Source organism: Choloepus didactylus, chromosome 8, assembly GCF_015220235.1.
Source record: "Choloepus didactylus isolate mChoDid1 chromosome 8, mChoDid1.pri, whole genome shotgun sequence".
In the NCBI taxonomy this organism is placed as follows: Eukaryota; Metazoa; Chordata; class Mammalia; order Pilosa; family Megalonychidae; genus Choloepus; species Choloepus didactylus.
In genome coordinates, this window is record NC_051314.1 from 7,362,728 (window position 1) to 7,388,201 (window position 25,474).

Sequence of the window (25,474 nt, forward strand, 5' to 3'; positions counted from 1 at the left end):
TTTCTCCTAGGCCATCATGTTCAATTCTTAAAAAAATCCTGCGAGAGGATATGACTCCCGGGGATGAATCTGGACCCGGCATCGTGGGATTGAGAACATCTTCTTGACCAAAAGGGGGATACAAAATGAAACGAAATAAAGTTTCAGAGGCTGAGAGATTTCAAATGGAGTCGAGAGTTCACTCGGGTGGACATTCTTATGCACTATATAGATAACACTTTTTACGTTTTATTATCTTGGAATAGCTAGAAGTAAATATCTAAAACTACCAAACTCTAACCCAATAGCCTGGACTCTTGAAGACGATTGTATACTTACAAGGGGTAACAGTGTGATTGTGAAAACCTTGTGGCTCACACTCCCTTTATCCAGTGTATAGATGGATGAGTAGAAAAACGGGGACAAAAATTAAATGAAAAATAGAGTGGAACGGGGGGATGATTTGGGTGTTCTTCTTTACATTTATTTTTTTATTCTTTTTCTGATTCTTTCTGGTATATGGAAAATGTTCAGAAATAGATAGGGGTGATGAACGCACAACTACATGATGGTACTGTGAACAGTTGATTATATACCATGGATGATTGTATGGTATGTGACTATATCTCAATAAAACTGAATTTAAAAAAAAAAAAAAACAGTCCTGCAAGAGAGGTTGGGGAGCTGTCATTATCACCTCCTTTGTCCAGAGAAGGGAACAGGGCTAAGCCCAGCTCAAGGTGACAGAGCTAAAAGGAGACGAGTGACACAGGTCAGGCTCTCTGAATGGTCGCTGCTCCATCTCTCTGCAACAGAAAGACTCTCAGAGCACGCAGAATAGACCTTGGGGGGTTGGGGTGCTGAAACTGTTTTAACGACAGTGAAAGAAGACTAAAAGTCTACCTCAAATCAATGCCACAGATCAGGCATCAGCAAACCACGGCTGGGGGCCAAATCTGGCCCGCTATGTTTTTAAGTTTTTTTGGGCACAGCTATGCCCATGCGTTTGCGTATTTTTCTATGGCTGCTTCCATGCTACAGTGACAGAGTTGGGCAGTTGCAACGAGACTGTATGGCCTGCTAAGCCTAAAAATATTCACTATCTGGCCCTTTAGAGGGCAAGTTTCCGGACTTCTGCTGTGCATGACAAGCGAGAGAGGAATATGAGGTTAAAGACCCCGTTGCGTGTCTGGGGAAGCATGATGGCAATGAGAACAGGGTATCAGGGCTGGCAGGGGCACACGACCTTCCTGATTACAAGCAGGACCGAGTCGGGTTGGGGCAACCCTACCCAGACCGTGTGGCCACAGCTGCCGAGTGCCGGGCAGGTCCGACTTCTCCCAAGGGGGATGCTGTGCCTGTGACACCAAAGTGTGTGCAAAACGGGACGTCAACAGCTCAGAGGCACAGGGACTGTCTGTGGGTGAGCATCCTGGGGACAGCCCCCCACAGCCGGGCAGGAAGTTGAGGGTCTGACGCCTTAATTGCTTTGCAATAAAACCACTTGCCTGGAATACTAGATGGCTGAGTCCCCAAACGGAATGTTCTAGGGCAGAGGTCTCCCACCTTTAATAGCAACAAAGCAGCAATTTTGAGTTTGATTTCCAGCTCAAGTCTCTAAGGCTGTTGCAGCCCCTAGAGTTTTTTGGAACTTGCTTGGAAATAGCGGTTAAAATTGGATCACTCCATCACCAAGGAAAATAAAGACTATAAATGGAGCTCCTTCGGTGGTGGGGGGTGTCCTCAGAGGGCCTCTAGGCACTGGAGAAATCCAATCAACCTCAAATCGACCTCTGAATGTGCTTTGTGCTTTGTGTGTGCCCTCTGCTCACATTTCCACTTTGCAGATGTTTTTATAGCTGTTAAAGGGCGGACAACACACAAATTTCATCAGACTGGAGCTAAACTTGAAAAATGGACCTTCAGTTCTTGGCTTGCGCCTAATATAAGAAAAAGGGGGAAGAAGAAGCATTCCTTTCTTTGCTGGTGGTCCCTGGGTCCCCCAAAAAGATCTGTTCAAGTCCTCACCCCGGTACCTATGAAGGTGACATTTGGGAAACAGGGTCTTTGGAGATCTGACTGGTTAAGATAAGGTCATACTGGAGTAGGGTGGGTCCTGATCCAACACGACTGGGGTCCTTACAAGAGAGGAAATTTGGACACAGAGACAGACAGACACAGAGAGAAGACGTACACGTGAAGAAGGAGCAGAGAGCGGGGTGATGCTCCCACAAGCCAAGGAATGCCAAGGACTGCCGGCAAACGCCAGAAGCTGGAGGAGACAAAGAAGGACCTCCCCCTACAGACTTCAGAGGGAGCGGGGCCCTGCTGACACCTTGATTTTGGACCTCTGACCTCCAGAGCTGCGAGAGAATCCGTGTCTGTTGTCTTAAGACCCCCAGTCTGTGGTCATTTGGAAACTAAGACAGTTGTCAAGAAGACAAAATGAAACCATACTTGCACAGGGCACAGCCCAACAGCTGATCCACAAGTGACAAAATCAGAAGATGACCAAGGTTATTATTTTAACAGATTAACTGAACACCTACTAAGTTCCCTCCACTGTGCTTGACACTGAACTCAAAAAGTTGAACAACAACAACAAAAAATTCATATCCTCAAGGAGCTACCAAGCTAGCAGCAAAGACAGACAGGGCATCTCAGGTTTCTGGTTTGATAAACTAAGCAGAGGCCAATTTATAGATCGCCTTAATGCCTGGGATCATTTCAGTGAGAGAAACCAGAAAGTCAAATGATCTGCATAACAAAGCAAGACTTATTCTGCACAAAGGCTCCGGGCCCCAGCAGGACAGCACTGAGAATATTTCAGTCTCGCTTCTCCTGCAAGCATTCCTGGAAATTAAATTGGGGCGTTCCGTACTGCTACTCTCTGACCCTGGGAGTGGGCTTCTGCTTCACCTGCTGCAGCTGGGGAGCTGCCCCCCACATTTCACCCACTGGTCCTGGGGGGATATCGCCCACCCTGGGACGGGACAGGCACAGGACAAGATGGGCCAAAGGCTGCGCACGTTCTCTGGGGCTGACGGGGTGGAGCTGGGGGGATAGGCAGTGCCCCCCATTCCCCTGGCTATGCTGTTGGGCCAAGGGGCCTTGGATACCCACACAGGGAGGGGGTCACAGCCACGCCGAGTCCCTGATTCACTGAGGCAGCTGCTTCCCGGCCTTTTCTAAGGTTTGGTTACCTAAACCAAACCTCTTTTGCCTAAAAGAATGCAAGCTGGGTTTCTGTTACTTACCACCGAAATAAACCTGACCAGTGGCTCTCCCCACTCAGAGCTGAGACCCCTCCTCCATACTGGAAACAGGAAGGATTTCTCTTGACACCCACCCCGTGAAAAGGAAAGGCTGCATGCCCTGGCTTTTGTTTGGAGTTGGAGTTTTCTGATATTGGTTGTGTTGGTAGGTCCTTGGCAAGGACTGACCTGGAGACGGGCTGTTTCACATGCATCTCTGGGGGGTTAGGACACTGAGTGGCTGCTGGGAGGGAGACGCCAAGGACTAGGGGGCCACTGGAAGGACCCCACTCTACCCACCCTCACTGCAAATTAATGGCTCTGCTTGCCTCCTGTCATAGCTGCATCCATTGATCTTGCTTGCAAGGCATCCTCTGTAAAAATAAATATGACTTTAAAGTCAAGGCTGGAACAAAGGAAGACAAGTCTCCGAGTGGTCTTGGCAAGCCTGATGCTGGTCCTTAGCCATTGGGACAGTGCTGCCTCCACCACTGGTGGCCAGAGAGGGGCCCAAGACCCTGTCTCATCTCGCCACACTTGCATTCTAGCCACACTGGCCACCTTCTCCTCCACCACCTCCTAGCCATCCCACATGCTATTCCCTTTGCTGTTCTCCACCCTTCCTCCAGCTCTGAGCTCAAGAACTGGCTGCACTGGGGTTCCCCCTCACACACTCTAATGGTTCCCTCCTCCTTCTGGGGGGACCAGCAGGCAGATGTCCGCTGCCCAACTGTTCCGGGGCCTCCTGAGGTCAGGGACAGCTCCAACCACACTCCCAGCTGTTCCCAATGTCCACCCAAACGAATGAATGAATGAATCAATCAATCAATCAATCACCCCATTTTCACCTTATTCCAAATAAAAAGAGGCAAAGGGAAAAACACAAGTCTCCTCTGCTGTCTTGCAGTGACTCCCCCAAAGGTCATTAAACCTTGTTCTAGAGCAACCTCGGGGGCCCCTGAATGCCTTCCTGTACTTAGGACCCTCCGCAGTATTGTCCTAAAAAGATCCACCCAACAAGTCTTTGAGGGGGGCAGTGACCACACAGGTCACTGGGCTGTGCACCTTGGGCCCAGGCTCAGTGTGGGACCCTGCTCCTCCACACACAAACTGTGGCCCCCCCGGCAAAGTGCCTCTCCTCTCTGCCCGAGTCTCCCTAGCTGTCTAATGGGATCATAACAGAACTGTGCAGTTAGGAATCTGACCTGGACTAAAGAGCGGTCTGGCCTTTGTCCCAGCTCCTAGGGGACAACCTCTAAGCCCTTGGGATTCCCTGAGTGTTATGAGGGTCTTTGTATTCTTGGGGGGCCCCTGGACTACCTCTGATAGTTTATGCTAAGGAGGTGACCCAGAGTGGGTCTTTGGGTGGGAGCTGGTCACACCAGAAGGACCGACGAGGAGAGCAGAGGGCTGGGCTTCGAGTGCAGGGACATCAGCCTGCCCTGCAGGGAGGGAGGCGGGCTCGGATTCAAATCCTGCAGATGCAATATAACACCAGAGCTCGGCTGGGCCTCCTGGGTTGGCGATACACACTCCATGTGTACTGCCACGCATCAATGCCAGAAGGGCAACCCGTCCATGAGACAGGCAAGCTTCGCATCTGCAACCTCCCAGACCTGGCCCATGTGTCTCCACCTTTGGCTGGTTCTGCTTTGTCTAGATTCGCTATATAAAACAGCAATCTTAAACATAGCACTTTCCTGACTTCTGAGAGGTGTTCCAGTGAATTATGGAACCTGAGAATGATGTGGGGAACCCCCAAACCCACAGTTGGGGTCAGAAGTCTGGGGCCAATGTGGCAGCTGGAGCATGTGCCCTTGGCCTCGAGTTCGGCTCCCTACAGCCCCCATGGGGCTGCTGTGAGGACCAGAGAGTCAACGGGTACGAAGCACCGAGGACAGTCCCTGGGTCAAAGAAACTGCTCCATAAATGTAGACCACGGTCGGGAGAAGGGAGACAAACACAACTGCTGCCCCCTGGGCCGCCCCACAGGACAGGCTCTGTGCCAAACCCTTTCTGCGCATGACCACGGTTAATCCAACCATCTTGTGGTCAAGCTGCTGGGCTCACCCTCACCCTCCTGATGAGGCCCCCGAGGCACCAGTCAGCAGATACTGGCCTCTGGCCTTGGTTCCTGTCCTGCCTCTCTCCTCACTGCTCCGAACTAGCGCGTGCAGATAAGCTGGGGAGAACACCCCAAGGTCTCCCCGGGACGCCACAAGGCACTGGGGGAGTACGTCGCTCCCACTAACTGTGGAAATCCACTAAGGGGCCACGCAGTGCCCCATGACGCCGCTTCTGACCAGGCGGACCCAGGGAGGCTGCGGAGGGAGACAAGGTGCGATGGCAGCCAGCCCACGGGCTTGGTGACTGAGCGTGGGCTCCTGTGTGCCTGGACCGCGGCCTCGGGCAGACCCCCCAAGGGCCACGTGGGGGCCGGCTTTCCACCCAGCTCAGGGGCTGTGGGTTCACTCCCCCCGCACTGCAGTCAGCACCCCCATCAGCCAAGCCCTAGGCAGAGGCCCATCACCCCACCCCCACCCCCACCACGCATGGATTGTCAGCAACTCAGACCCAGTGACATCCAAAGAGGAGGGTGACAGGGTTGCCCGGTGCCAAGGCAGAGCTCAGACACTGAACAGAACATTCCCGATCCTGGCAAGGAAGAGAGGCAAGAACCAGGCAAGTAGGCCACAGAGAGATACCCACATGCAGGAAAGAGCGCCACCCAGCAAACACGGAGCACAACAGCATCAGCAAGAATAAAATACTTAGGAGTAAGTGTGACCAAGAGGTGCAAGACTTGGAAGCCGAAAACGACAAAACTGCTGAAAAAAATTAAAGACCTCAATAAATGGAAAGACGTCCCGTGTTCACAGCTAGGAAGACTGAATACTGTTAGGATGGCAAAACCACCCAAAGCAATCTACAGATGCGATCGCTATCAAAATCCCTATGACCTTTTTTTGCAGAAATGGAAAAGCTGATGCTCAAATTCAGAGGAAATACAAGGGGCCCCGAAGAGCCAAAACAACTTTGAAAAAGAAAAACAAAGTTGGGGGCCTCATACTTCCCAATTTCAAAACTTATTACAAAGGTCCAGTAACAAAGACAGCGTGGCATTAGCATAAGGACAGACACAGAGACCAAAGGAACAGAATTAAGAGTCCAGAAATAAACTGTCAGATCTATAGCCAGTTGACTTTCAACAAGGGTGCCATGTCCATCAATGGGAAATGGACAGCAAAAGCGAGCCAAGAGTCAGAAGCAGCTCACTGGCCCATCAGCTCCAGGAGGCAGGGTCAGCGTCCAGGGGGGCCACTCCACTGGGTCTCCAGTCCCCTCCACCAGCCATGGCCCAGAGCTCAGTCTCAGGAGGAGCCCAGTGAGTACTCGCTGAACAGATGATTGTGGGAACGTCGGTCTACGTGTCCACTTGGCGAGGCCACAGCTCCCTGTTACTTAATCAAACACTAGTCTAAGTTCTGCTGTGAAGGTATCTGTAGATGTAAATAGCTTTAAGGAGATGACCCTCAAAACTGTGGGTGGGCCTCATCCAATCCATTGAAAGCCTTAAAAGCAAAAATGGAGGTCACCTCCTGGAGAAGAAATTCTGCCTCAACACTGCACCATCATATCCTGCCGATTTTCCAGCCTGACGGCCTCCCCTACAAATTTCAGACTTCCCAGCGGCCACAGTTGCATAAGCCAAATACTTAAAACAAATCTCTTGCTGTATATACACCTATATCCTATTGGTTCCGTCTCTCTGGAAAACCTCGACCCATGCAGACTGGATGCCCAGGTAACCAAATGATTAATGAATAATGAATAAGTGAGTAAACAAGCGAGAGTTCAAAACAAGATTTGAACATTAGACACCAGATCCAAAATGATATTCACCAAAAGTAGTAGAGCTCCTTAATATCCACCGACTCATCTTCCTCCCTGCATCTCTTGAAACCCAGTGGGTCACAAAATCAGTTTGGTAAACTATGACTGGCATGTTTTTAATGAAATGAAATAAAATAGAAAAGATGCCCCAGTGTGCTTTATATATCATAAAATATTATTTTGTGAAACTTTTAAGTCATATATTTATTTGTGGACAGGGAGATAGATAAATGAATGTTTGCACTGAGATTTCCATGCAAAATGTATTTCTTCCTGTAGGTTAAGGTCAAAAACAAAGTATAATAGCCACTGACTTAGTTCTGAGGTTCTTGACCAGTTTTGGGTCCTATAAGGATCTGGTCAAAGCCTCCCTCCAAAAAGCACAATATCAGACAAAACTGTGCACACAATTTCTCAGGGTTCCCCATTCTCACTTGCCCAACGAGGATAATACCTGTAGGAGTGTAGTGCTCAAATAAGACAAGCTGTGTACAGCACGTGGCCAGTGAGCCCCATAAAATGTGAACAAGAAGGAAAAAGAGCAGGAGGGAGAAGGAAGAAAATGAAACAACCACCCCCACCTCACCCCTCAGGTGAAGGATCCTGTCTTGGAAATATAAAAAGAATACCAATTGTGCCAGTTTGAATGCGTTATGTCCCCCAGAAAAAGCCATATTCTTTGATGCAGTCTTGTGGGCAGACATATTAGTGGGGATTAAGTTGGAACATTTGGATTTGGTTGTTTCCATGGAAATGTGCCCCACCCAACTGTGGGTGATAACTGGATAGTTTCCATGGAGGTGTGGCCCCACCCATTCAGCATGGGCCTTGATTAGTTTACTGGAGCACTTGCTACAGCCAAGAGGGACACTTTGAAGAATGCACAGGAGCTGAGAGAGGAATCGCAGTTTACAGAGATTTTGGAGATGGCCTTTGAAAGCAGACTTTTGCTCCGGAGAAGCTAAGAGAGGACAAACACCCAAGAGCAACTGAGAGTGACGTTTTTGAGGAGCTGAAGCCTAGAGAGGAACGTCCTGGGAGAAAGCCGTTTTGAAACCAGAACTCCAGAGCAGACGCCAGCCACGTGCCTTCCCAGCTAACAGAGGTTTCCCAGACGCCATTGGCCATCCTCCAGTGAAGGTACCCGATTGCTGATGTGTTACCTTGGACACTTTATGGCCTTAAGACTGTAACTGTGTAACCAAATAAACCCCCTTTATAAAAGCCAATCCATTTCTGGTGTTTTACATTCAGCAGCATCAGCAAACTAGAACACCGATTGACAGCTGGAGAAAAAACTAACAAATCTGAGCTCCAACTCTCAGCAGCATATGATTTAAGAACTCTATTGAAATATAATTCACATACCACATAATTCACCCATAAAGTGTACAATTCCATGGTTTTGGGTATATTTGTGAGAAACAAGCACTATTCCTAAAAAGGAATAAACGCTCACCCGATTGTGGAAAAGAAAAGAATTTATTTACGATTTTGCAAGAACAGACGCCCAACCACAATGTGTGGGGTTGGTGTGCAGAACAATAGACCCAGCAGTATTTATTTCCTACACCTAACCGCAAGTCCCTCCCCTGTTTCTCCATTGGCTGGATACTTCAGAAGTTACATTCTATTCAACAAGCCTAACTAGCCCTTGCAAATTTGAAACATGCAGCCTGCCCAAATTGGAAACATTTGAAAAAAAAGTCTCCTGTGCAAACTTGGAACATTTGAAACAAGTCTCTACCTTTCTTTCCTTCCTTGTTGAGCTGCAGAGCCAGTCTGAGCTAGTTTGGTAACAACTTATGAAGCTGTTTAAGGAACATCTATACCACCACCACCACCCCCCTCCACCTTGCAAAGACAGTGGGCAGATAAACAGGAAGACCAGCCACCAATTATAGCTTGGCTTCTTGACCCTCTGCCATTCCCCTGAGCTGCCCCCACCCTGTGTGAAAGCTAAACTTAATCTGATTTTCACAGTCACAAAGTTGTGCAACCATCACCACAATCAAGTTTAGAACCCTTTCATTTCCCCCAAGAAACCCCTTACGCCTGTCGTCATGCCCCTTTTCCCCCATGCCCCTCCCATATACACACCCCAATCCCTGAAACCTTCTCATCCACATTCTGTTCCTATGGATTTGCCTATTCCAGACATTTTGTATTGATGCAATCATACAAAATGTGACCTTGCACTGGCGTCTTTCACTTAGCATAATGTTTTCAAGATGCATCCATGTTGTATCATGTATCGTATCAGTACTTCATTGCCTTTTGTGGCCAAACAATATTCCACTTCATGGAAAGACCAGATTCTGTTTATCTATTCATCAGCTGATGGACCTTCAGGCTGTTTCCACTCTGTAGCAATTAAAATGAATAGCAAAGTACACTTGCAGACCTCAGACAAACATAAGTCATCAAGCCCAGTTATGGTTTGCCAAAAAAAAGGATAATCCTTTTTCCAAAGGATCTTGTAAACAAGAAAATTAAAAGCCACATAAAAACAAGGCTCTAAGAAAGAAAAACTAAATAATAATTGTAGAAACATGTCCTTGCAATGAGGCCCAGGCAAAAAAAAATAAAAAAACAAAAACAAAGCCAGCTGCACACAATAAAATTGAAATTCTCTTGCGTACTGCGCCAATAAAATTTCAAATCACTAAAATCTCATTATCCTAATAATATGTTTTCTAGACAAATTTAACTAAAACACGCTCTTCCCCTAACAAAGTGCAGACATATAAGAAACAGTCCAGGATGTTTGAAGACAACAACACAGCTCCCATCCTATTTTTGCAAAGGTTTGAAGCCTGTAAACCTTGGGCCACTTTGGACCACAGGCAGAAATTACAATTTACTTAAGGCATGAGCCTTTATAGGTCTTGAGCTCTGATTCCTTCAGGTGAGTTCTTTCCCCCCAATTTTTTTTTTTTTTAATGGGCAGCAGCTATTCAAATATGTCACAAGGGCCTCCTTCTGCCTTTCTTATATCTGTCCATTTATTGCCACCCCACTCCATGGTCTTCATTCCTGACCTCTCCCCTACCATAGGGACAACACAGGGCAAGACAAGTACAGTGTAATGACAATGATGAAATGAGAATAAGAACGATGGCCAGCATCTATGCAGGCTCATTAAATGCCAAGACCAACTGTTTCTCCCCCAAGTTTTATTATTAAAATTTTCAAACATACAGAGTCATTCAAAGAACTTTACAGGGAACATCTGTACACCCACTGCCACCCACTGTCTACCACTCACATTTTTCTGTACTTTTTAAAATCACACATCCCTCCATCCCTCTGTCCATTCAGTTGTCTAACTGTATAAGTGTCCTACCACTTCTGTAACAAATGAGCACAAACTTGGCCATGCAAATGGGTTATCTCACCGTTCCGGAGACCAGAGGCACAGTTTGAGCCACCTGGACTGGTTCAAATCAAGGTCTAGGTGGGGCTGCGTTCTTTCTGGAGGTTCCAGAAGAAAATGCATTTCCTTGCCTTTTCTAGTTTCCAGAGCAGCCTACATTCCTCAGCTCCTGGCCCCGCATTACTCAGACCTCTCCTTCCTCCACACGGCTCTTCCATTTGTCCTGACCCCTGGCCTCCTTTTATAAGGAACCCTGGGGTTACATCAAGCTGTGAGGATAACCCAGGGTAATCCCCCCACCTCAAATTCCCTAACTTAATGACACCTGCAAAGTCCCTTTACCAGGTAAAATGAACTCTTCACAGGTTTGGGGGATTAGGTATGGGGGATTCTCTGTGAGGCCCTTACTCTGCCTTCTTATTTTTTATGCATTTCCCCCTAAATACATCATCATGCATATCACTAACCAGATTTCAGTATTATTTGTCTGTCTTTACTTTTAGATAAAATTTGCATACAATGAAATGCATAAATCTCAAGCATACATTCAATGAGTTTTGACACACACCTGCATCTGTGTAACTCAAACTCCTATCAAGATACAGAACCATTTTCATAAAATTCCCTCCTGCCCCTTCCCAGTCCATCCCTGCCTCTATCCCCCACCCCCGGAGGCTACCAGCATAGATTAGTTTTGTCCGTTGTAAAACTTCACACAGTGTGTGCTCTTTGGGGCCTGGCTTCTTTCCTTCAACACAGAGGTTTTGAGAGTTACAGTCTGGAGGCCATGAAAATGTCCAAATGGAGGCCTCAACACAAGTATACCTGCACTGAAGGAAGGCCAATGGCATCCGGAAAACCTCTGTTAGCTGGGAAGGCGCGTAGCTGGTGTCTGCTGATCCAGGTTGTGTTCCAGCTCCTCTCTCAGCTCCTGTGTGTTCTTCAAAGTGTCTGTCTTGGCTGCAGCACCTCCTTCTGTCTGTGAACACTTTTATAGGACTCCAGTGTGAATCAATTACGACCCACCCTGAATGGATGGGACAACACCTCCAGGGAAATCCAATCAGAGGTATCACCCACAGTTGATTGAGTCACATCTCCATGCAAACACTCAATCAAAAGATTCCAACCTAATCAACACTAATAACTAATACATCTGCCGCCACAAGACTGCATCAAAGAACATGGCTCTTTCTCGGGGACATAATATAGCCAAGCTGGCACAGACACCCAGCTGCCTCCAATTTTTAGCCATTGTAAGTCCAGGTGCTCTGAACACCCTTGCACAGCCTTCTCATGGGCATATATTTCCATTTATCTTGAGTAAATATCTAAAATTGAAATTGCTGGGTCACCGGGGTGGGGGTGGGGGACGGGAATGCACGTTTGGTTTTAAAAATAGTTACTGACCTGATTTCCAAAGTGACTGCACCACTATGCAGTCCCACCAGCATGGATGAGCGTTCCAGATGCAACAGATCCTCGCCAGTCTTGGTGTTGTCAGCCTTTCTCTTTTCACTCCTCGTAGGGCTGAGAAGTCTCTCCTGGGGCTCTGACTCGCATTTCCTGGGTGACTGACGGTGCCAAGAGCCTTTTCATACATACAACTGGCCACCATGTATCTTCTTTTGTGAAGCGTCCATTCAAACCTTCCTTCCATTCTTTTACCGAGTTGTGCATCTTTTCATCACCAAGTTGTAGGAGTTCTTTCCAGACCCTGGACACTGGGCCTTTCTCAGATGTGTGTTTTGCAGATAATTTCTCCCAGTCTATAGCTGGACCAGGCCCCACTTTAATTGCATCATTTCATTTAGTAACTCACAATTCCCCAATAACTCTATGACTTCAGGACTCTTTACAGAAGAGGAAATCGAGGCACAGGGCTGGGAAGTACCTTTCGGAAGGCACCGTCTGGCCGACAAATCGGTGCCCCTAACCATGAGATGGGATGGCCCCAAGCTCACTAAGCAAACACACAAAGGGCACCTTAGTGACCAGACAGTGTTTCTCATAGCCAAGCCCCAGCCCCAGCCCACTGGGCCGGCAGAAAGTCCAGCATGGCAGGGACCACCTCAAGCACAAACGGGCACGGCACTACACACAGGAAAAGAGGGGCCCCAACCCTGCCTGGAATGCGCTGGGGCAGAAGGAACAGCGTACGTGAGGGCCTCGGGCCAAGAAGACGATGGAATCCACAGGCAGAGAAGGAGGGACCCATGGCTCGGCCCAGGAGCCGAGGGCTGGGCAGGTAAGGGGAGCTGGTGGGAACTCCGGTCCCAGGGCATCAAGAAGCCACCAGTTCTGTGTTCTTGCCAATGAGTCCATTCGGCACAAAATGGTTCTAATTTGTTCCTAATTTGTTGTCTTTTCTTCCCACTGGGGCTGAGTGCACTGAAAAGCTTTGCTATGAGCCAGCTGGGAAGACGACTGGTCTCAAAACCACTCTTCCAGTTTAGCAAGATTGGAGGCAGCAAAAGCCAGAAGACCTGGGGTTAAAATCAGGTTTCCCGCCTGCTGGCAGTGTCACCCAGGGCAGGGACCTTCACCTCTCTGAGACTCCATCTGCTCATCTGCATGACGGAGTAACCACAGGCCACCCACTTCCCAGCTCAGGGGAAGGAATAACAAACAGCAAGAGGGCTGAGCACAGCAGCGGGAAGCCAAGAAGTGCCAACAATGTCTTCACCGTTAGTATGACAGTTGTAGACACCAGCCTAGTTTTTCTTTAATTCTTCTTTTAACATTTTCCCCTCACTTCTCCGACGATCCTCCGTTAAGCTCATACATATCAAATGTGCATCTGCGCAAGTCTCACCTTGAAAGACAAACCACATGTGGGAGCCCCGGGCCCAGGGCCTTCCCAAGTGCCTTGAAGACTGCTCACAGCACCTTGCTTGACCTAGGACAGTTAAGGTTGACCCACTCTCCTTGTACAGTCAGGCCTCTGGCACTAAAGTCATCTATAGCTTGCCTCCCTCCTCAAAATCCCTCTCCCCCAAAACTCCCTGAGGTACTAGTATCCACAAGATAATCTATAATCCTCCCCTCCTCCCCGCTGACTGCAATAGATCCCTCTCTGCGTCACTAGTCCCCACTCCTCTCATAACCCTTATACACCACTCCCTGGCAGCCCCTGCTTTTGCGGAGCACCTTACGCACCCAGCTCTGAACCCGCCGCCATTCGGAGCAGCTGGCTCCCCACCCTGTAGGTAACCCCCCCCCACCCCCCCAAAAAGAAGCTCATGTCAGAACATGTCTGATGCTTTCTTTAGTCATTCGGCTGCAAAAGCCCTCCTGGGCTGTGACACCACATCCATTTGCAAAAAAAAAAAAAAAAAGAAAAAGAGGTAGAGAGAAAGATTGGGGAGAATGTCCGTGAAATCCCATTTACACCAAAAATTAATGACTTACCCCCAGAAGTGTGCGAGGCCCTGCCAGGCCTCCCTGTCTCCAGGACCCTCAGACGCCTGCGGCGAACCAGGGCCTGAGGGAGCCGAACGCCGGCATCTACAAGACAGCAGACGCTCAGGCCACACCTTTAAAGTGGCACCTGGACTTCGAGAGCCCCGGAGTCCTCAGTAACTTTATAAATGGCAAACGATGTGGGGCAGACACACTCCAATTTAAATGGACAGTTGTCCAGATTCAAGCAAGCAACGCAAATCCTACATTTTATGACATTTTTGTACCCTCTTTTTAATACTTGTAATAACTCTTTTAATAATGTACTATTAGAGTAAAATGTTGTAAATATTCCAAATGAAAAAAGTACAAAACAAAGAACTTTTTAAAAGAATAGTTGTCAACGATTTAGATACCATGATTCAGGGAAACTAACATTACTGACAGATTCAGGCTGAGTAGTAAGGGCTCAAAATCCAAAACCAAGAGTATTCTTTCAAAATGGCTAAGCTCTAAATGAGCATACATTCAACTCCTAATAGGCAAGCTTAAGAAACCTCGCTCAGTTTCAGAGTTTGTTTAAGGCTCTCTGATGGCCTGGGCTGGTGAGGAAGCCCCGGGGACACGGGGACACGGGGACACGGAGGTAGGTGAGAATGGCTCTTGGAATCCAACCCCCACCCACCTACCCCACCACCTCCCCCACCCAAGACTAGTCTCACATTCCCAACAGGCAGCCTTCTGGCTGGAAACTGGAAACTCCTGCTGCTCTGCAAAGGCAACCTGCAGTCATGGGGTTCTCTGCAGTGCACACCTCAACGAGCATGGGCAGTGCTCCTCAAACTCAAATACTGTAAAGGATTTATTTAACTTTGTTTCCAACAGCCGACATCATGGGAAAAGAGCAGCTAGGAGTGTTGAGATGAGACAAGACCAGAGTTAGAAGAGGTTTCTGTTCTGGGGGTGACAATCAGATGGCAACCAACCTTCCGTGCACCCTGCAGGCTTGGCTGATCGGTGCCGGCGGCATTCTTTTCCCAAGCCCAGACGCGACCTCAGGATCCTTCTTAACACAGGGGCAGGTCAAAACCTACTTGGCAAACCTGCTCTACCACTGCTGGGGATTGGATCATGTCCCTTACAAAAGACATGCTCGAGTTTTACTCCACTTTCCTGTGGGTGTGAACCCATTAACAGGCCCTTTGAAGATGTTATTATTGTTGTTATTAGTTAAAATGTGCAATCATGTGTGAACAGGATCTTCGAAGATCCTATTTAGATGAGGCCAAATTGAAGCAGGGTGGGCAGTAACTCAAATGGCTGAAGTCCTTATAAACAGAAGAAATGGGCCACAGAAGTATAAGCCAGAAGTAAGAGAAGCCAGAGACATGGCCATGGGACAGAGGACAGCCAGCACCGAACCTGACAATCTTGGAGCAAGCCTGGCCTTGCTGACACCTTGAAACTGGACTTCCAGTCTCCGAAACCCTGAGACAATCGATTCCTGCTGTTTTAAGCGACCAGCGTGTGACACCTGTCACAGCAACCCCGGCAGACTCGACACCCACTCACCACTAACTGGAGTCTGGACTCAATACTGCCAATCACGACCTTGCTCGTCAACATCATCAATAGCTCATCTTATCCTCACACCACCTAACAGGATCCACAGGGGGCCGGTCAGGACCAGAGGCTCAGAAAAACCAGGAAAAGGCCGGCCACAGCAGAGCAAGGACACCAAGACCGGATGCCATCGTCTTGCTCTGCAGGCCACCCAGAGAGGAGCAGGGTACATTTTTGAGAACCACCCTAAGTCCAGAAAGACTTAGCTCAGAAGGGCACAGCTGGGATCTGCCCCACTTTGTCATATTACAATGGAGGAAATGAGGTCCCAAAGCTTGAAAACTCAGAAGGTTTTAAAGTGTGTTTTAAACGTAGCCTCAAAAGCGTGTGATCTGTTGTGAGAATAACTAACAGTGCTGAATGGTGCATGAATGGGGTGGAAAGGGTAAGCTCAGAGTCATGTATGTCACCAGAAGGAAAGTTGGAGGTTAAAAGATGGGAATGTATAAAACAGTAAACCTTGTGGTGGGCAATGTCCGAGATTAACTGTACAAATATGAGAAATGTCTCTCATGAACCAGAACAAACGTATGATGCTACAACTAGAAGTTAATAATAGAGAGGCATATAGGAAAAAAATATATACCTATTGCAAAGCATATATACTACAATTAGTAGTATTGTAACATTCTTTCATCAACAGTAACAAATGTACCATACCAATACTAAGAATCAATAATGGTTAGGGGTATGGGAGGGTTTGAGTTTCCTTTTTTTGCCTTTATTTCTTTTCTGGAGTAATGAAAATGTTCTAAAAATTGAAAAAAAAAAAAATTGTGGTGATGGATGCACAGATCTATGAGGGTACCGAGGGCAAACCACTGATTGTACACTTTGGATCTTTGGATAATTGTATGGTATGTGAACAATCTCAATAACAAAAAAAAAAGCATTTGATCCACACCACCCAGTCCCCCTCAAAGTGTCAGAGCAGGGAGAACTCCACCAGTTTCCTGGGGCTGATAGAGTTATTCCTTGGAGGTTGCGAGCCCTAGAAACCAGACGATGCCAGAGCTCCCCACTCAATCCATTTTTTTTCCCGTAACCAGAAAGAAGTCTCTCATTTGAATCTGTGACACTGAGAAGTGTCAGTGATGCCAAAGCTGCTGAGACTTCCAGAACTGACTGCATTCTGTGTTTACGTTGTCTTAACCCCAACAGCAACAGTAGAGAGGAGAAGATTAGCGCCCCTGGACCAGTGTGTCTCTAATATACTCCTAAACTTACTAACACGCCATTCTACCTCTTGATAACATAACAAAGAGCAAACACACTCATTAGGAGGTAAACCCATTTTTCACTGAAACCTAAAAATTAAAGTGTATGGCTAATGCAAAGAAAAAACATTTTTTCTTAGGGTACATCTTTTATGTGATGTTGCCATATATTGGAAAACAAGAAACCAGCTAGATGGAGGCACCTGCCCTTGGCCAACAACAGAAGGGAGAGAAATCAATCAAAAGCAGCACTTTGAGACGGCTCACAGCAGGTGATTACCTGCTCACATCTTACAAACATCCCTTAATTATTCTGACGGCTGGACAGGGTGCACAATGCTGGACACATGATAAATATTAATTCCTTGGAGTTGAGGCAGGAATTCACATCAGAGCTCCCGTAACGAGTCGAGGGGTGGGGGGAGCTGCCAAGGCAAGTTAACTCTCCTGGGGCCCCCGGTGTAACCTGGGGCTGCCATAACAAGTCCCGCAAGCTGGGTGGCTTAAGACAACCAACTTTTGTCCTTTCACTGCTCAGGAGGCCACAAGTCCAAAATCAAGGAATCAGCAAGGCCACACTCCCTCTGGAGTCTGCAGAGGAGACCCCTTCCTTGCTTTGTCCTGCTTACAGTGGTTTTGCCGGCAACCCTTGGTAGTCCTTGGCTTCTAGACATGTCTCTCCAATCTCTGGCACCTCTGTGTGTGTCCCTATGTCCAAATTTCCCTCCCGTAAGGAACCACTCATGTTGGGTCAGGGCCCCCCTATTTCAGTTTAGCCTCATCTTAACTAATCAGCTCTTCAAAGACCCTATTTCCAAATAAGGTGACATTCACGGGCTGGGACTTGTACATATCTTTTGGGGGCAACCCAGTTCAACCCATAACAGCAAGGTCCATGGAGAATTAGTTGCTCCTTAGAAAAGGCACAGAAAGGCAAGGAATATAAAAATCCCCTGGGTTGTAGTTTTCACTCTTTGGGGTCAAGAATCATCATTTCTGTTTTCTGTTAAAGCAAAGTTCCCATGAGATTTTAGTAGGCTGCCCAGAAAAAAAGTCTGGTGCACTACAAGCCAACGTGCCTACTTGTGTTTCTGACTTAAGCGCACGTCCCCCGTGCTCCCCCTGAATGAGAATGCCTAGGGGGAACAAACAATGAGAAATGCTGGATTTGGAGATTATAGCCAGAATAATAATCAAAGGAAATTTGACTCAGCCATGCCGGGCTCCACTTGGAAGCTACTTCCTTTCCAGCGAGAGGAAAAACAGAGCAGTCGTTTCCAGAGCCCACGTCCCCAAAGAGGGTCTTATGACCCAGGAGCTGGACAGTGTCACAGATGCCCTTCTGTCCCCTTTCCTCTGTTCCAGGACCGAGAAGGACCCGCTCAGAGAAGAGGGGCTTGGGTCTGGAGAAGGGTGTGGAACCAGTTTCTCTTCAATGGCAGAGTCTGCAGGGAACCCCACTGCCCAGCACTCCCACGGACTCGCCTTCCACTGGAACATTCTAAAAACCCTAACCCTAACCCTAACTCACGGCACTCCCTCGCCTTCTGGCCTCACTCCACGTCTCACCAGCCACCCTCTTCTCTTCTGGCCCAGAGTCTGGCCGATCTTAACCAAATCTGTGGCCCCTGTGGAAGGCCCTTAAGGTCCTGCAGATCATCAAAGGGACCGTGTGGACAAAGGCGCTGGGAAACACAAAGCAATCCAAAAAAAAAAAAAAAGCATATCTCCCTGGCCAAAGGAGCCCAAATCCATCTGCAGATCCTTCTGTATGTCAACCCAAAGAGACACAGCACTTCCTTTTTCTCTTTAAAGGTAAATCAGAGGGGCTTGTTGAAATCTGCTAGAAAGCAATGTGTAGAAATCACTTCAGAGTCACTACTTATCACAGTCAGTTCTCTCTGCAAAAAACATCCCACATGCCGCCAGACAGTGGGCGAGGCCACGCGGTGACTCAGGCCCGGGAGGAGCAGGCCACGGGGGAGCTGGCCACACACGTCCCATCGAAGGGTCACAGCCCAGCCTGGGCCTAAAGAAATGCTGCCACTGTCCAGGATCGCTGGAAATGTGCTTTTATGTAAATTTTCTTAATTTCCAAGAACAGCCTCCTGGGATCTTGTACTGGGTTGAGCAGTGTCCCACCAAATTCCTGTGCACTGTGAACCTGTGTCCGTGACTTTATTCAGAAATAGGGTCTTTGCAGATGCAATCAAGATGAGGCCATCCTGTTGTAGGGGGCCCTAAAGTCTATGATAGGTCCTCGGAGGAGGCTGGAGAATCTGGACAGAGAGACAGACGTGACAGGAGAGCAGGTGGAATGAGGATGGAGGCAAAGGCTGGGGGGTGCGTCGGCAAGCAGGGGGTACCAAGGGCTGCCGGCTGCCCCCAGCAGTCAGGAGAGGGCAGGGGGCAAGGACACCTTGGTGTCGGCCTCAGGCCTCCAGAGCTGCGAGAGCACGTGTGTCGTGCTGCGTCTGGCAGCCCAGGAAACTCGGGCCATCTCCTCCGCATCCAGCCCTGCGGCTGCCCCGTCTCACTGTGTCATGGCAATGCCCACCTCTTTCCCAACCGCTGCCACAGCGTCAGGTAAGGCCGACCTCAGCCTGCACCCAGATTCATGCCCTGGTCACCCCATTCCCATCCGTTCTCCACAGTGCAGCTTCTGGGACTTTCTAAAGCACGTAACCAATCCCAATCAGACCACTGTTGCTCAATAACCCACTGGGGCTCCTGCTGCTTTCTCGGGGCTGACAGTCTGCTGACCTTCCTGCCGTCCACCACAGCCCACAGGTCACACCACCGCCCGCAAGCCGCATCACCAATCACTACCGCCCACCACGGCCCACACAGAACACCACCACCCACACCCCACAGGCCGCCCACCACGGCCCACAGGCCACTCACACCACGGCCCACACAGAACACCACCACCCACACCCCACAGGCCGCCCACCACGGCCCACAGGTCACACCACCGCCCGCAAGCCGCATCACCAATCACTACCGCCCACCACGGCCCGCACAGAACACCACCACCCACACCCCACAGGCCGCCCACCACGGCCCACAGGCCACTCACACCACTGCCCACACAGAACATCACCACCCACACCCCACAGGCCGCCCACCACGGCCCACAGGCCACTCCTCCGCCCACAGGTCACTCCTCCGCCCACAGGTCACTCCTCCGCCTATAGGCCACTCCACCGTCCACAGGCCACACCACTGCCCAGATCCTGGGAAGCCCTTGCACTTCCCCAAAAGGGTCTTGGTGGGCCCCTGCACCCTAGGCCTCCCTCCCCAGTCCCCTGGGGCCACTTTCTCCAGCTGGAACCTAGAAACCAAGCCCAGGCCGCGTGTCCCCAGGGGCCTCAGTCCACACCTGCCTGCTGGAGAACAGGGCCTGGTGGGCTCAGGGAAGCAGGCACGGGGTGAAGCTTTGTCGAGGGGTAGAGTGAAGGGGGTGAGTTCCACGTGCCTAACACCTGCCATTTCCAATCCTAACTCCTTTGCCTGTTTCCTTCACCCTCAGGGCCTCAGGAGCCCCTCCTCCTCCTCCTCCTGGTGCCCTGGGACAGCGGGGGTGAGCAGGCCTCACCTCTCCCTTCCCAGGTGGGCCCACTGGGATGGGGGGAGATTCGACTGCCTTGCCTTTGAGATTCCACAAAACCGATGAGCGTGCAGAGGCGTTGTTTCTTCTCACACTGTAGCTTTGTGCTTTGCAAGGCCTTGCTCTGCAAGGTCCCCATTTCCTTTCACCCTCGGGAGGGGTCTGTCTAGGCCACACCCATCTCCCTCTCTGGGGGGGGGATGTGCCTCACCCCCATGGGGCAGCCCCCAGCCCCCAGGCCTGTGCCTGGTCAGGGCAGCCACACACATCCTCTGGCTGAAAAAACCGAACCGAGGACCCCAGAGGCCGGGAGCGGGATCTGGGGTGTGATAGCGGGGCTGGGGGAGTCCCTCTGCCTTCCCCCACCTACTGGCCACTTGACCTTCTCTTGGAGCACTTGTAACTCCTAGGAAAATACACACCAGGGTTTCTCCCTCTTGGCACCATGGACATTTGGGGCCGGAGACTCCTCTGTGGCAGGGGCTGTCCTGCACGATGCAGGATGCCGAGCAGCGCCAGGACCTCCACCCATGGGTGCCAGGAACCCCTCCCCACAGCGTGACAACCAGACACGCCTCCAGGCAGGGCCAAGGTGCCCCGGTGTTGCTGACAGGGCGGTGCAGGAATGAGACACAGACACAAAGTTAAGAATTAAGGGAGCAGGGGGCCTACTGCATCTCGTGCTAAGTGGACGATAATGCACCTTTGCTCCAGTTATTTATTTCAGAAGATCGGGGAGTATATGCTAAATGTCCTCAGGCTCGGGAGAGCCCACCAGATACCTATGTTTATATCCTGTTGCATATCAGAAGGAACAATCTAGGTTTAGGACAATGGCAAATGTTGTTGTCGTCATAGTCGCAAGACACATATCTTTACACGGTGGGCCCTCACGGTGTTCCATGCAGGCCTGTGGCTTAGTGTTCCAAGCCACCACCCTAGATATGCCTCAGGCAACATGGAAGACTTGGTTTCCCACACCCCGGGGGACAGTGTCACCCCAGGTGAGAACCACTTGCTGAACTGTGTTCCCTCCTGCTCTTACAGGCAACGGTGGGCACTAAATTAAATCACACCTGCATCAGGGTGTTCGTGGCACACAGCACTGTTTACCCCTGCTGGTGTCTGGGGGCAACACCGCATTCTATGCCCATCACAAGGGGGATCAGAAGGGAGCTCGCTGGAGGTAGCAGTTGGTGATTTAGGACTTGGAGATTTCCCTCCTAGAAAGTGATTTAAAGAATGCAAAGGAAGCAACGCTTTAGCCTTCAGCTCCTGGCCACAGGCAGCTCATGCTGTCCTTAGATCTAGTCCCCGGGGCTCCAGCACTCTTGGCCCACCACCCCTCATCTTAAAAGACAACTTGGAAATAGGAACTTCCTTAATGGTTGCTTCCGAATTTGGCTTCTCTCACTGCTGGTTCCGACTCCTAGCTGGGCCATTTCTGAGAAATTCTGGTGCCGGTGGCTGATGTCGAACATCGGGGTCCCAGCAGTGATGGAGGTGTGGATATGGCAGCAAGCGCACAGCACAGGGCTCCCCGTGGCGAAGGTGCAGACCAGGCTCTCTCCAGCTCCTTTCCACCCAGGGCCTCGCTCGGCCCGAGCTGGCCGCCCACCTCTCGGGACCTTCAACAGCAGCCGTGGCCATCTGTGGGGTGCCCAGTATCCCAGCCCACTGAACGGGGCCTCCCCTCACACCGTCAGCAGGCCCTGAGTGTACACTCTCACACTCCAGTGAAACTAAACCTGGGTTTCTAAGTTGCCTTTCAAAGTCCCCAGACCTTCCATGGGGAACTCTAGGGTTTTGTCCAAATGCTCCTTTCTATTTTCCTAATGCCCATATCGAGTCATAGTTCCGTTTTCTAAACTGGGCACCACATGACACAATTGGGTTTTCCGTTCCATAGAACATCAGCCTTAATCATGTCGGGAAGTGTTCATTCAGACACTTTCTGCACTGGTTCCTCCAAAACCCAGTCTGACACATTTCCTAAAATCCCCTCCTCTGGAAAATGACCAGACCTATATCCTGGGTGGGTTCTGAGGCCCACAGCTGCCCCAGAACCTCACAGGCAATCCCCCAGCACCCCCTCCCTCCAGCTCCCTTACAGGGGTCCTCATCTCTAAGGAAAATGCTGGAATCACACTGACTCTCCTGAGTTCACGGTCAACTTTCTAACAAAGAGGGAAATGAAACGGGCTGTGCAGCTGGCAGTACTACAGGACAGAAGGCTGTGGAAAACCTCCTAAGCACCCTCTTTCTGATCATTTCCTGTTAGGCAAATTAGTGTCATCCAAGACCCATAAACTCCAGCTCTGACACCTGGGCCAAGAGTGCTCTGGCCACTTGAGTGGCAAGGGGGGCAGGCTGCCAAGGCCTTCAGAAATACCGGCAACTCTCAGTTATACAAGACCTCATTGGGTAGCCACCCACTCCTGAGTCCTTCTCCAGTCCCAGAAGGGCAGACAGAAGGCACTAAGCCTTTCCGAGTCTGGGCTCTCCCTGGACGGTGACTCTTCCACTCCCAGCTTCCAGCCCAGTTAGGGTTCGTGGCCTCCTGCCTGTAAGAGGGGCCCCGCAGGGTGCCAGGCACCCCCAACCCCGAGAATCAGGTAGGTGACCCCACTGATTCACACATGACCGCCCCAGCCAGGCCAGCATCTCCTTCCCGCTGCCACTTTCACGTCTCTTCTCACCACAGCAGGCTCTTGACCGCTGTGATCTTTGGCACATTTAAACTAAACGCCAGCGACCCTCGATTTGGAGGCACGCACCGGCTCATAAAAGCAAGGAGGAGAAGCGCGTTACTTTGGAACTTGGGACCCGTCGACGATTTCAGGTGTGAGTTCTTCCTGTTACAGGAGTGGACGGGTCACCTGTAAAATGCCTCCATTGTCCGCAGCATCCGGCCTACTTTCATTCCGTGACAGAGGACTTCACCCGCGGCTCCTGCCGGGCTCGACCCACATGTGACCTCCGCGGAGGCCTTCCTGGGTCACACTCCCGAGCGCCCTGTCACAGCCCTTACCATGAGAGGTTAGCACTATTCGTCTGTCGTTTACTATTACTCGGATTCCCATTCCATGAAAGCAAAAATTCCTAAGGACACCCAGACCTCAGCAGGCACTCCACAGACCCCGAATGAAAAGGCAATTTGGGAGGGCGGGTGTCACTTTAGGTATATAATGGCTTTAAGACATAAAGGAGGATTTTGGGTGAAGGTGATGATTGCATCTGAGGATCTGAGGACACATCCCAAGAAGCAATAGGGAGGACAAATAGAAGAGTTTATGATCTCATTTATCCATCTCCTTTAGGAGAGATGACCTAATAGAGATGAATACGAACTGGTTTGGGTCCCCAAGCATAAGGCTTCAAAAAGGAGTGAATAATTTGCTTGGAAATACAGAGATCGGCTGGAGGTGAAAAGGTCAAGGAGCTGCACTGAGTAATCTAATAAATAAACAACTGTAAAAGCATCCTGGGTAGGGGGGGATGCATGGGAAGGCACAACCCCCCCCCCCGGGGGGGGCACGCCCACATCCCTGGAAGTACAGCCTCCCTGGGGGTACATGCATCCCAAGGGGTACAGTCCCTGGGGATACACATATCCCTGGGGGGGGGGGGCACATATCCCCCTGGGGGTACACTCGGCCCTGGGGTTATGGGAAGATTTTCCAAGGGTCCAGTCATTGGAGGAGAGAACTCTCCATTCCCCACCCCGCCAGTCCTTTCCGAATGACCCGCCTGAGGCCAGCCCCTGAGGGCTCTCCTCCCTCACCTGCCTTCATCCATTCTTTGCAGGCACAACTCACAGGTCACCCATCCCCAACCTCTAAGGCCCTGCCCCAGGGGAACCAACAAAGGAAGAATTCAGGAATGCAGATCCCGGGAAGAGGCCCCTGGAACAGCAGTTTAGGCTCAACACCCACCCACCCCCAAGCCGCCAGAAGTTACATCTCTTGCAACTCTAAAAATCTTTCAATGTAAGGAAAGTAAGTAGTTTTTCAGAATGACTCCATTCTGGATACGGAGAGACACGTTTGGAGACCTCCTTGCTGGCGGAGGGCAGGGCTCCGGGGCCTCTGGCCACAGCGTCCTGGGCCCTGTCCTTCCTCCGTCCCCGGAGGGCAGGGGCCCCCGTCACTCGCGGGTCCCCAGGCCCAGCGGGGGTCCCCGGCGCCGCCCGGGAAGCGCGCAGCAAAGGCTCGCGGCGTGACGGGGCGGCTGGCCACCGCGCCCGGGCGACCCTGTGGGCCGGCACTCGGGGCTGCCCACGGACGGTGCTGACCAAATGGTGGCCCCGCACCCCGCGGGTAGGGGGCGGCTAGGAACCGCCTGCAGCCCCCAAGGGCCCGAGGAACGCGGCGGCGAGGAGGAGGACGGCTGGGCGCACGCGGCCTCCGGGCCGGGGCCGGAGGGGACCGGGGAGGAGCCAGGGCGTGAGGGTCAAGGCCCGTCCCCAAGGTCGCAGCCGCGCGCCACGAGGGCCCGGCCCGGGCGCGGGTGGGCGTGCGCGTGGGCCCCGGCGAGAGCGCGGGTGGGTGTGCGCGGGCCTCGGGGGCGCGTGGGCCCGGCGGGGGCGCGTGCGCGGCGGGGCGGCGGGCGGCCGGGCACTCACCCTCCTTGGCCTTCTTCTTCCTGGCCAGCGTGCCGCCCAGCTTGCCCAGGAACGACTCGTCCTTCTTCATTCTGAGGGCGCGCGGGGCGGGCGAGCGCAGCGGCGCGGACGACATGGGCGCGCGGCAGGGGCCGGGCGCGGGCGCAGCGCATGTGGGAGCCGCCGCCGCCGCCGCCGCCCGCTCGGCCCGGGGAGTGGCGGTCCCGAGGGCGCGGCCCCGCCGCAGGCCCCCGCCCCCGCGCCCGCGCCCGCTGCCCGGTTCTCCGCTGGGCCGGAGCTCCCCGCCCGCCGGCCTCGGCCGCCCTCTCTTGGGCCCACGGAGCCCCCAGCACCCTCACCAGGACGTTAAGGGCAGGGCCGCGGCCGGGGCGGAGAGCTCGGCCGCTTCTGGAGATCTCTTCCATCACGTTGGTGCCGGGGCCTAGCGGGGGCCACGGCAGACACAGCCTCCCTCTGTGGGGGCTCCACCGCGTCCTGGAAGCCAACGCCAGTCAA

At 51.2% G+C, this 25,474-nt stretch overlaps 1 protein-coding gene across 2 annotated transcripts in view; it reads right to left on the reverse strand.

Moving 5' to 3' along the window:
* Nucleotides 1-25,133, reverse strand: part of PARVB (parvin beta) — a 126,486-nt gene extending 101,353 nt beyond the window's left edge. The window contains exon 1 of one of the 2 annotated variants that reach the window (XM_037847059.1): nucleotides 24,980-25,125. In XM_037847059.1, coding sequence (XP_037702987.1) covers nucleotides 24,980-25,094 — 115 coding nt within the window. In that variant the 5' untranslated portion in view covers nucleotides 25,095-25,125. Of the gene's footprint in view, nucleotides 1-24,979 lie in introns of both variants that reach the window. The other variant, XM_037847058.1, reaches the window with a different exon arrangement.
* Nucleotides 25,134-25,474: the final 341 nt, after the last annotated feature.